The sequence below is a fragment of the Clytia hemisphaerica genome, unplaced genomic scaffold (genome assembly GCF_902728285.1).
Source record: "Clytia hemisphaerica strain Z4C2 unplaced genomic scaffold, Clytia hemisphaerica genome assembly, whole genome shotgun sequence".
NCBI classification, from domain to species: Eukaryota; Metazoa; Cnidaria; class Hydrozoa; order Leptothecata; family Clytiidae; genus Clytia; species Clytia hemisphaerica.
This window is the reverse complement of record NW_027104390.1, coordinates 2,361,468-2,374,776: the sequence shown is the minus strand read 5'-3', so window position 1 is coordinate 2,374,776 and position 13,309 is coordinate 2,361,468. Positions and strand designations below refer to the sequence as shown.

Sequence of the window (13,309 nt, the reverse complement as noted above, 5' to 3'; positions counted from 1 at the left end):
AATTCAAGAAATGGAGAGATAACATCACTGAAAAAACTGATATAAATCTTCAGCAGTATTTCATCTTTTACATGGTTAGTCGCATTGTTTTTCATGTTCTGCCTTTCTATTGTATGTGTATTGAATAAAAAAGGGACACTTTTTATAAAAATCAAATTCTTCGAACAATTATAAAGACGTGGAGAAGACTGAAAGCTTATTAGCTTTTTGTATGAATACCATAAGTCGCTGGACATTAGACTAGAGATTAACAGGACTTGTACTAGAGAGATTAGCACCATGGTGGACAAATTTAACGTATCATTGAGCGCACAACGCCTCATATATTCCAACAACTCTCAGCAAATGATAAGTACAAACTACGCTCAACGCCCTATCGGTGATTTCGTATCTGCATTTTGTAGCATCATTTATGCAATTTTCCACGCATCGATCATTATTTTAGTGTCAAGCGATAAACAATTACGTAAGAAGCAAGGAAATAGGCTTCTACTCAATCTCAGTTGTGGTCATTTTCTAACTGGGATGACAAATTTCTTTGGAACATTCACACCGTACGATGTTAGTAACATCTCATTTGCATGGTACATATACGCTAATTTATCCTTACTAACATTAACTGTTGATCGATCACTATCAATCCGCTGGCCATTTCGGTACGAACGACTAGGCTGGAAAAGTCACCTAACGTTTCTTATGTTTAGCCCGATTTCGTCGCTCGTCTATATTTTCCGATATGTAGGAGCGCTAGCAGGTAGACGTCAATCAGGATCAAGAAGCTCGGCTGATAATGCCGGCTCAATGAAGTTCTTTATATTTGGTATGTCAGCACAAATGATCATTCTATTAGTTTCAAACTCGATTGTTTTTACAACCGTTCGCCGACATAAACGTACCATCAAATCCAATAATGTTAGTTCAAATGAAAACAGTAGAAATCAGATTACTCGACGACGAGACGTTTTCACATTCTATATTTGTTTTGGTTGCGTCATCACTTACGTCATTTTATGGCTACCATCTTTGATCATCAAAATCTTACAATTTTACGGACAATATCCTATCGAGCATAAGTACTTTGCACTGACTATGGCAGTTGCCAATGTTAACCCAGTTTCGGATGCCGTACTTTTTGTATTCTTCAATCGTGAATTTAAACTGAAACTCAAATCAGTGCTACGTTTAATATGAAAGAGACCATTTTAAAACACTGTGATTTAACACCTCTGTGTCACAGACCCGCTAGGGCCCCCGCCCATTGGGAAATTTGGGCAAAATTTCGTCGCTGTTTGAAAAAAATACTCTATAGTTTCAGCCCTACTGGTAAATTGACTTTGTTTTCGTCCCACTTTTCAATGGAAAAATTGTGCACTCCAAATCATCCCCACTGGAATTTTTCAGCTTTGGGATGATATAATTTCTATTCCCATTTAAATTTCGCTATACAGTTTTATACCCACCGAAGGAAAAAGTTCCATGTGGGGCTGTGAAACAGGGCGCGATTGATTTTGATTGAAACTTGATAACCAAAAGAAAATATACTCTATCTAGAACAAAATCTGTGTTGAGATTCACTTTTTCTCAAATCGCCCGCTGTTGAAAAAACGCAATACATAGACATATGAAAGCGACCAAACTCGAAGTGTGACCACATTGTCTATATTATAGAACTCAAAGAATCCTTAGAAATCTTTTTTGATCAATCACTGTGCCTAAAAAGATTTCGTGTTTTCATTTTAAGGTATTTGTTTTTATCAACGAAAAATATTTCTAAGAAAAGAAGGGCTATCGGATTTGATAGACCCCTTTGACCCCACCTGGATCTTTTTTTTCTCCATAATACCCTAGACGTCACACCTCCTCAACATAGGGGTAAACTAAAATTAGAAACTTATTGGGCTATTCCAGAAAAAGTCTGTGTCCTCTATGTTGAGGAGGTGTGACGTCCAGGATGGTATGGAAAAGAAAATCCAGGGGGGTCTTATTTTTCAAATGTAAAAATCCAGGGTGGTCAGTAAAATAAAGTTGAAAATCCAGGGTGGTGCAAAAAATGAGAAGAAAAAATCCAAGTGGGTCCTTAGAAATTGAAAAAGAAATCCAGGGGGTCACTCTTTCCAAACAAGAACCTCAACATGGAATGGAATACTGTACTCTTAGGTTCCAAATAAACGGGCCCCCCCGCTTGTTAATTTTTCGAAAATTTTCCAACCCCCCCGGACCTTATTAGGAACCCCCGTTTATTAATCTCTAAGAATATTTTCAGCTGTCAAAGAGAAGGCCCCTTATTTTGCTCTAAATAGCCTGATTTTAGCCTATTTTTACCTTATTTTTGGGTTTCAGAAGTACAATTTCCAACCCCCCCGGCAATTAGGTCCCCCCGTTTATTAAAATCTAGAAAATTTTCCAACCCCCCCCCCGTTTATTCGAACCCCCCCGTTTATTTGGAACCTAAGAGTAGCCCAATTCAAGAAAAAAATCTATCCAAACTGCAAGTAGTTGGAAGTCTATTTTTATTAACACGGGACAGGCAGGACGTGAGTAAATTGCCATAAAATTTAATTTAAAATTCAATGCAAATGAAAACAGAAAATATTTACAGAAATTATGCTATTTAAAAATAAAGTAAGGCGTTTGACATCAATATCAAATATATTGCACTAAAAACTTTTTTGTCCCTCCTTTCTGCAGTCTACTATTATCTTTACAAGATAATTTTTTGTCAAAGAATAACGATTGAGGGTCGGTCAAAGCAGACACCTATGTATTTGTCTCGTAAAACAATGCAGAGTTTTAGTATGAGTTAGTGGTAAGGGCGGAAAAGGTTTAACTCTATAAATTAAAGGTTTTGTTTTTAAATAAGAGTGATATAGTTTAATTAGTTTATAGTTTAATTCACAAGATTTTTCATATTGAATTGACATGGATATGGAGCAAGATTGGCCAGAAAGAGGAAAAGAAAAACTTTTTTTGCTTATACCAGCATAATACAGCAATAGGCAGACACTTTCCTGATATGAAATATGTGTCTGATATGGAACGGGAACACATATGTAAAAATAAAACCTTTAAAAAGAATTAACCAACTCAATTATACTACATCTTTCATTGACATTCGAGCATAAAACAGTCCATAAAAAGGAGAGTGTTTACCAAGAAAAACCTTACAGGAAGGAGTTCACTGAAATGTAAAATAATATGATAAAAATAAAAAATAAATATGTACCACTATACTTGGACTCTTATCAATCACCACTGGGAGAATGAAAACTAATTACATAGTCACATAGTATGTAACGACTTTTTTACGGCGACGAAATTCCCCAGTTTGTATCGTTAAAGTATTTAAAGAGTAAGAGAATACTAGAAAGCGAATTATAGATAGTTCACCAAAAACTAAATTATTTTAAAACAAAATCACGTAGTTTTTTTGGCCAAATTCCTAGTGAATTCATAAACAGCTTCAAAGCCAAAAGTCACAATAAAGATACAAATGACAGTCAAAGGTGTTAAAATCGCTTCGAAAATTTCCAACACTGTCAAAGCTTTCGCAATTTGGTTTTTCAACGGTATATCAAAAATGTAAGCAAACGACCGGAACATGTTATCAACGACGTAAAACGACAAACAGGCGAAGGACGAAATATCAAGCCACGATAGTAGAGTCATTGTCTCTTTATACGGTCTGACATGATAGTGTAACATCAATAGGAATATCATAATAGGGGCTATGACACACATTCGAAGCAACGGCTCAATAAAGAAGTTCACTAGAATGACAATAATAAGACGTTCGTATAAGCGCCACGCGTTCCACCAGTACATTGTGGCCGGTACACCGAATTCGTTTACGGAAATAACCCGGTATGGCTCTTCAAATATATCGTACAAGACAGCCTTTAGTCCATGTCGCTCTATGAAGCGTCCGTCATGACTGTTCCGGTATTTGATGAAAAAGTATACGGAAAGAGCCGGAAAGCATAAGCTCAACAAAAACATTTTCTCGCTGATTAAGCCTCGATCGAATAGCTTATACGAATAAACAAGAGCCGCTGGGAAGGGAATAATCCATAAGATCAGTAGCAAAGCGACAGCATACTGCCATCCTTGAAAGCATTTGATATTACCGGAGATGTAAAGTACAGATTGTGAGTTCACTTCAACACAATTTAACGAAATGATAGCAAATAATGAAATGTTCTTATACCCAAACATAAGAACTTTGGTATAACAAACCACAAGTTTATCCAAAAAGTTTAGACGTTGATGTTCTGGTGGTGAAAAATATTCAAAACTTTTCGATTTGCATATACTTTTACATTTGAATAATCGGATGAATTGGTTGATGAGGGTAGCGATGATGAGAAACATGACCATACAGATGATGAAAAGAACATTTTTGATGAAATATTTCCAAACAACATTCATAGATTCAAATGGACAAACAATTTCAGCTTCATCTAACGCGATCTGTAAATTGAACAAGTCGAAGATTCGGGTCATGGTTTTACTCGTATTCGATTGGTTACGTAACTTGATTAAACTAACGATCTGGAAAAATGCTAAGGTGATTTGTAGAACCGCGGAGAAAATAAAACGTCTTGGTTTTTCAGGCTCTGCTAGACAGTCGTTGATAATTTGATGACCATTGTAATTAATCGAACCAGGTGTTTTCTTATAACGTTCAAGACTTCGTGTTTTCATGAATTTCTTTTGTAACGCGGTCAGTTTTACTTTGAGATATAGCGCCACACCTGCTAAAAAATAACTCAAATCTTTGATGCTGAAAATCAAAATGGTTAACACAAAAGCGGTTGCAGTGTAAACAAGCCAGAATCGTCTCATCTTAACAGCAGTGCATTCATTATTCGAAATGCATGTTGGGTAAAAATAATTTTCGAAGAAACCATCTTCACATGAGCCGCAGAGTGTTCCTTTTCGATTTGTATTACAACTTGTGATGTTTTGGCATGTTTTCTGTAAATTTGAACAGCAATAAAAAGAAGGGCATGGAATAAACTCTACCTCTTCACTCTCCTCAGTCTCTTTTTTTATCTGTCCGTAATAATTGCCCTGGCTTTTAATACCAAAGGTGCAATTTCCTCCTGCCGGACAAGCAGTACAGCCCTGAACGTGAGTGAAATCTTTAACGGCATATGTCCGGCCATTGTTTTTCCAAGTCTCAACATCCCAATCAACATTATCGATGTATCTTAAGCTCTCAGAACCACGTGCCAACGTATATGTCCCACGTGAGCAAGGTATACATAGTAGTGTGTACGAATAAAAATCAAACTGTAGCTTGGGGATACCGCTTGGGTTATAGCTTGGTGGGCATTTAACAATATACGCCGTGTTATTAGGATTTTGTAACACCTTCGTGTTTAACGTTGCGAATCTAAGATGGATTGTACTGATTTGAGGGTATGACATGCTTTGGACATCAATAACAACATTGTCCAAAATTAAAGCTGAATGGATGATATCAATTGAGAATATAGCGCTCATGTGTTCAAAGTCTTGTTGATTGGTGATTCTGGCGAATACATTCTGAATGCTGATATTGAAAGATTGGTCACAAGTTTCACCCTCGTAAATAACGGTTTTACCATGCGAATAAGCTCGATTGTCCACGAAATTGATGTAATTCAAGTCCATGTTCGAGGAGGAGGCTTTGATTCCAGAGAAATAAGCATTTTCAGTGATATTTATATTTTTGAAGATAACGTTACTCTTTTGTTCAGCGGCAATGATATTTTTCATAGCAAGATTATGCCCTTGCCAGCCTTTGTTTTTATGAAATTCCGTGTTATAAAGCGCAATATGAGAGCCAACAATTCCCCAGAAATTAGTAGATACTTCATTCTCTAAATATCGTCCCCTGTTGATGATTAAACGAGAGTTGGAAAAAAGGAAGAAACCAAACTGGAATTTAGAGTTCAAAATTTCAGCATTTTCGATTGTTAGGTTTGAATTTTGAATAAAAACCGCCGTGTGAGTACAGTGATGACGCTGGAGTTTCAATTCACGTACAGTCATTTGCGAGTGTGCCAACTGCATAAGAATGTGTTCTGCGACTGTGTCAATAACTTGAAGATGATCGAAAGTCAAATGACTTTTCTGTTGCCCCTTTAATAACTTTGCATGGGAGTCTAAAAGATTAACGAGTCCAGTGAACTTGACATTTGATATTTTAGTATCGATAAGATATGCACCCTCGCTTTGGACACCAATTAAAGAGATTCCACCTTTAATTATACTGGTAACATCAGTGAAATCAAATAATTGACCAATTTTGCAATCTCTAAGGGAAATGTTGTGGATGTGAATATCACTATTTTTACAATGTAGGAAAGTCTTTCTAAAGTAATTCCCGGTGATTTCAATGTTGGTTAAGTTGATCAAGGTCTGTTGAGGATTACCAGATATTTCGAGAATATTGGCCTGCGTGGTTTGCTGCCTACTAACTCCTCCTTCGAAACGGGCGTTATGAATGTTAAGATTTAATGAAGTGTTGGTGAAGATAGCTCCGGTCAAAATAGACGAATCTTGAATGTTGATTTTCAGAAGAGAGGCTGCAGAATGTTGAATGATATAGCCTGAGATGTCGATGGTGGAATTCCGGATATCAATCGCTAGGAAATCATTTGTTTTAGTTTGGTTTCGATTTGGCAAAGTCTTGATAATTGGTTTTGATCCTTGTATGGTACAATCATTGATTGTAAAATAGACGTTGGTATTGACAGTTTCATCCGAGAATAACGTTACATTGTTTAATTCTAAGTTTTGGAATGAAAATCGAAGACTGCTGTTAGTAGTAGTGTTTTCATAGTTGAATAAACTTATACCGTCAAAGGAAAGTGTTATTGGGCTTTTAACTTGAGTAGCACGTCGAATCAAAATTTGATTTCCCGAAATTGCAATTGGACCAATCGAACGGTAAGATTCCATTAAAATTAGTACGGAGATTTGATCATCTTTCTTTAAGGCAAATTCAATGCTTTTGCATGGCAATTGTGATGTACCACAGTTGAGTGAATCAATACCGGTCGATTGAGATATGAACACTTCGCTGCATATCACACCTGAAAGTAAATGGGATAAATCTTTAGAAAATAATCTTTATACACCTTTCGACCGTAGCCGTAGCCACCAATTGCCGCGCGGGCAATTTTTGTCCGCTTTATCCCACTAAAACCGTCCCAGTCCTTCTTCGGTGGGTGTATTAGCCTTATTTAAGTCTGAATATTAGTAGCAGGCCAAACCTTAGGAACCGCATCATGCTTCGTGCTACATAACCGCATGTGAATGGTTCAAAACTCAAAAATATTATTAGTTTTTAAAGATACTTTCCAATAAGGTCTAGCAACAACCTCAATAACCAAAATAGACGATTACTCATAAAGTTGAATTTAGCGAAAAATAAAATAATTTACCACCAACTTCTGCGGGCCCCCTCTTTAAAAAAAAATCTTAAATCCTATCTACTTTTTCGAACCAATCAAATGCAGTTGCCTCTCATGAAAGATACTAAAGATCCTAAGGATTGGCCCGAGATTTTTACCTTGAATTGAATAATAGATAGGAATACTTTATGTCAGTTTCTAATAGAGTTGACTCTTTGTTGTGCTGTAACAATTACGTCGAATATGTTTAACTGTTAACCTTTTAACCTTTTCAGTCTCGTGATTTTTTTGGCAAAAAAGTTTAACATTGAATTTGACACACAATATTTAAAGGAAGGACCATTCATTGTAAGTAAGAAAAATGTAGCTTTCAAGATTTACAAGTGGCATTGAGCTTTCTCAAAAGTAACGATTTAACCACTCAAGTTCAGTTCAAATTGTCTTTTTAAACCTTTGCATAACAATCTTCATTTCTCTTATTAAAGTCTATTCACGATAAGTGTGCACTAAATTTTGCTTTGCTTGTTATTTCTCAACCAATGCTTCAATCTTAAAAAGTTTGGTACACAATGTAAAATTCCGGGGGTGACAAAGCGGTTTACTTTACATTCTGTTGAATATTGCAAATTTTAAATTATATTTCCTAGTAAAAGTATATATTTTTGAAATTGCCAAGCTTTAAGCTTTCCGAATATGTAAAAATAACGTTTATGCGACCTATCTATTAAAAGTTGAATTTTTTCTTCTTCATTTTTCTTCATGTTCTTTTCAAATTTCACAAAAAAAAACTAACACTAAACTTCCTACCTTCCCAACGATACCAAGCTTTTTAAGATTGAAGCATTGGTTGAGAAATAACAAGCAAAGCAAAATTTAGTGCACGCTTATCGTGAATAGACTTAAGATCAGATTTGATAATTTGCCAATAATGAATTATCCTCTCTCCGCCATCTCCCTCTCCTGTCTCCTTTCATCTATCTCTCTCTCTTGCTGCTTTTCTCTGGGATAGGAGGGAGAGCCTTCTAACATTGGTGATATGGGAATACAGAAAAATAATATTAAATATCGTCGTTGTCAAAGCAGAAGGACCTATCTCAAAATGCGAGTCTCTTCTTGGCTTAATGAGAATCTTTTTATAAAATGAACCCTTTCATCTTATAGAACACGTCTGTGTCACAGAACGCTGGGACCCTAGCACCACTGGAAAATTTATTAAAAATTTCGTCCCCATTGGGAAAATACCCTGGAATTTCAGTCCCACTGGAAAATTTACTTTGATTTCATCCACCCTCCAAATCAATTGTTTAAAAAATTGCACTCCAAAACCATCCCCACTGGATTTTCTAACCTTGGAACAATAGAACTTCTATCCCCATTGAAATTTCGATAGAAATCTTTAGACAGGGGTGCTATAGAGGAGAGATTCATCCACATGACCCAGGGCCAAATCTCGTTGTTAAAAGGTTTATCTTATAGGAGGTCCACCCAGCAGACCTCACGCAATTCTTTTTCCTAAATTCACGCAATTTTTGTTCACGCAAAGCTTTCCAATTCACGCATTCAAGCAATTTTTTTGATTTTCACGCATTCACGCAAATGAAAAAGCCCATTCACGCAGACAGCTGGGGGGCCTGTAATAGAAAAACTCTCACTTTCCTAAGATATTGATTTGAGATTTTTTTTTCCTTTGCCTTGACAACGACTATCCCGACTATATGTTATACAGTGACGCCAAAATGAAATTCCTAATTCAAACGAGGACTATGAAAAAAAAACACATACCTGTTAACGATAAAGCAAACAAGCTCAACAATAACATTGCAATTCCCATTTTTCTTCAACAATATGGTCCTTCTTTATCAATTTGTTCCAGCCCTAAGGATCTTCGTATAAAATGTGCTCATCACAGCATGCTGACTAGCATGGTATTAATTCCTTTCTCTAGAACTGAACTCGTAACAACACAATAACAAATTAATTGAAAATTGTTTTCTTCTCTTTTATGGCGTTGTGTAATAATCACAGATAATAAAGAAAAATTAATTAGAGTCAATCCAATTCAAATTATTAGTTCAAATGTTTTTGGTTAAACACGAGACTTAAATATAAGGGGACAAGATGGAGTTTTTACAAGCTCTTATTTGATTTGGTTGGTCGTTAACCAGTAATAAAACAATTTTGTTACTTTTTCTAAAGAACACGTCATTTTTATTACTTCAAATGACCAATTATTAAAGTATCTTATAAAAACTACATATCATCTAAATACAAGAGGGAGATATATTGGAACTGGACCTCTAAGCACATGTTTTCTAATGATTAAACCCCCTCACTATCGATTACCACGCATGGTCCAAAGAGCGAATTAAAACTGAAATAAGAAAGGAAAATTAACAATATAAAATGTTTTTTAAAGCTTGCCCACCCAAGCCTAATTGCAAATCTCTGTGACATAGGTTACTTGTAAAAGATGAGAAGTATAAATGGGCTATGGGCCGAGCCCTGCCTGCCCTTGTAATAAAATTTAACAAAATATATCGAGAGCATGTGAAAACCAAATCCGGGTCTTAATAAACTAAATCGTGTATAAACGCTTCGCATGAAATCCAGGTCCTCGATTTCGCATTTTTATTCCAGAATAGTCAATTATATAAGCTGATATCCGTAGGCATCATGACGCTCTAAATCTAAGGTCTAGAAAGCGTGAATTGACGTCAAAATCTAAGGGGCCTATTTTTGAAGTCGCTGTATTGACGTCACTTTTAAAAACAAAAACAAACGTTCACACACCCATTTTGATGTTGCGCAAATCAAGAAACATGGAATTAGAAATGCTTCATTTAGAACGCAATGGTAGGCATCCGGTATGTAGCCTAAGTGTTCCTTTCCCCGCCTTTGGGTACAATCACAAATTGAGCATTTAAAAAACAACCCATGATTGCAAATAGTCCATCATTTCAACCTAACAAATTCTTAAACGAAATCTGGCTCATGCAAAACACTGCCTTGAAAGCATTAAATGTTCTCCGAAAGCAATATCTAATTAAATAAAAGTTAGATTCCTACGCTTCCTGCTTTGATCACAGGTTGGTAATGAGGTGTCTAGTAGAGAGTCTTGGAAAAGCACATCACAAATCAATGTTTTAACCATCTATCCGCTTGTTTACGAGGGGAATACTCGATTTTTACGAAAACTTTCGGTCAAATAAAGTGGAGGGTTTTTAAGGGTTCGAAATACCGTTTTCCCGTCAAAATTTTGGCTTGATCCCAGAATCCCAAAAATTGTAAAAAATAATATACCGTCACACTACACTGGTTTGTAGAGGTTAAAATACCAGAATACTGACAAAAAATAATGCCAAATACCGTCACCGTCTGATTTTAAAATACCGTTTTCGCGTCTCTTTTTTCGTCAAATCCCGTAATACCGTACTAAAAAAAGGCCAATTCCGTCACACCGTAAAAGTACAAACCCCCCTCAAATAGAGAACAATAACTAAAAGATACAACCCAATTAAAACAAGAAATCGTCGAGGTAAGCATATTAACAAGAAAGGCAACTAAACCCGAAAAAAAACCTTTCGTAGAGGGAGTTTGTGAAGCAGTTATTTAAAAAGAACTGGGTAAGAAACCATAATTGTTATCTAAAAACGCACGATAAACTGATAGACATATGCTTTTACGGAAAAAGAAAACCCTGAACTGAAGATGATTAAAACTAGAAATAGAGTATGACACACGAACAAGCTGCCACATGCTATTATCTGAAACCTTCACATTAATTTTCCACCCACATAGCTTTCCCTTTCGCCCACACACAAAAAGTTCTAAAGTGAAACTGGTATTCTGTAGAAAGCAGGGCTAAGACTTATTTCAGAAAAAAATCCTGCATCCCATATTTTGAGTCTAGATATATTCCATTAATTTTGAAACTTGATTTTTCATTGATGACGTAAAGTGATGATGCTTATAAAATGAAATTGGCTAATGCTTGACCTCAGCCAATAAGCATCCCTAATCAATTTTCTGAAATGCCATAACCAATATTCATCCAGGATATTGTCATTCCAACCCCTCCGTTTATTACCCTAAATGGATAGACCATTTATAACCTTTTTTTACCTTACGGGGTCTGACCATGGTCGGAAAATTGATTTTAGTATTTGAACATAAAAGTTATGTTTTAGGTTCTTTAACACTTTTAACAAAGAATTGCCTTTATAAATTGCTTTTTAATCAAATCCCTTAAGAGTAATCAAGAATTTAATTACAAAATGACGTTATGAACTTTAAAAAGACGTTAATAATATGTTGCATCACCTTCTTTTATAAAAAGTGCTAAGTTTTAATGGGTAATTAACCTTTTTGTTTCAAAGTTTTTTCTAACTGTCCGCGAAGAATTTAACTGTTTTAAATTTTTCGGAAAATTTTTTAAATTAATGCATCAGAAGTTATGGCTGTTTTTCTATGAAAAATTGGGATGGAAAATTGGTCAAAAAGCACTATTTTCAAGATTTTGAGACAAATAAGCTTAAAAATAATAATTCTAGTTCGATTAAAAGATACACCATCTACCGCAAAAAAATTTTCAAAATGTTTTTTCTCCGCCCAAACTAAGCTCTTCAAAGTTGACATACTCTTCTTCGCAAAAGTCTTCATCTTCTTCTTCATCAACTTTTTCATTGCGATTCTTACATTTCCAGACTCACGGATAATTGGCCTAACAGAAAATGTATAACATGCCACAGTTTTTTGGGCTACATCAAGTAGAACTGTAGAACTAATTTTGGAGAAAGGCCTGTTATTTGTGTTAGTTGTAGAAAGAGAAGTAAAAGGTCGAAAAACCACACCAAACTGAAAGTGAATCAAACTCTTGGAAAACTGATTTCGGCGGATGTCAAGAAAATTTGACGGGAAATGATTTTGCCTTCATAAACAGTTAGAGCTCTAGATAACTAATGAAATGAAGTACACATGGATTTACAAAAAATCTCATCTACAACTACGCGTACCCACTATCAAATTATCTCACGAAAATTTAAGTTTCCGATGATATGAAACTCCATCAATATAGTCATATTATAGATGGTAGAATTGATTTATATAAATATTTTTGAGATTATTTCCGTGAATAGTAGAGCCTTTTATCCATTACAATCAAAAACTTTAAAAAATATACAAAATTCAATTTAAAAAACTTTAAAATCTTAAAAATGAAATTTCCCCCTGAAACGCCTTAATCATTGAATAGAACCGTCTTGAAGAATATATGAAAGCCACAAATAAAGATATTTTTGGTAAGGAAATTACGAGAAAGATTCATTTAAAAAAAACGCGTAAGTCTTATTTTGCCCTGTCATCGATTTATTTTTACGATTTATGATATCATATTTTTCGCCACTGCCAACACAGCTTTGGGTCTTTCAGGTCCAGAAGAAATCCATTTATATTGTTATCATGTAAAAATCATCAGAAAAAAGGTTCAAATTATACACTTTCTTATGGAGGAAGTGGGATCATATAAATGACTCACGAAACCTTGCTTATAAAGGCTTGGAGACACGAGAAGTTTTTTTCGCGTTGGTGCAATGCAACATGCTCCATCCCACCAACACAAGAAAAAAAGTGCGTGTCTCATGCACTTTGCACCAACGCGAAAAAAACTTCTCGTGTCCCTTAGAAGCCTTATATCGACAAATTGCTTTCTTTCCTCAAAAGAAAATTAAACATCACAAAAGTATGTGCCTGAGAGAACACCAATTTCAAAATAAGGCCTCTCATTTCAAGGAAAAAAACGTTTTATAATAAAAACCAGCGATTCTCATAGAAGATATTCCTTGAAACTGCATTACGAAACACTGGTTTCTAAAGTATGAAAATGATGATCCATCATCATTATCAACCAG

The 13,309-nt window shown here is 35.3% G+C and overlaps 1 protein-coding gene across 1 annotated transcript; it reads right to left on the bottom strand.

Moving 5' to 3' along the window:
- Positions 1 to 2,558: 2,558 nt before the first annotated feature.
- LOC136819773 (uncharacterized) lies at positions 2,559 to 9,346 on the bottom strand. Its single transcript, XM_067076015.1, has 2 exons — positions 9,186 to 9,346; positions 2,559 to 7,082 (listed from the first exon to the last, which is right to left on the bottom strand). Exons 1-2 carry the CDS (start codon positions 9,232 to 9,234, stop codon positions 3,415 to 3,417), a joined length of 3,717 nt encoding a protein of 1,238 aa, XP_066932116.1. The 5' UTR covers positions 9,235 to 9,346; the 3' UTR covers positions 2,559 to 3,414.
- Between the last annotated feature and the right edge of the window lie 3,963 nt (positions 9,347 to 13,309).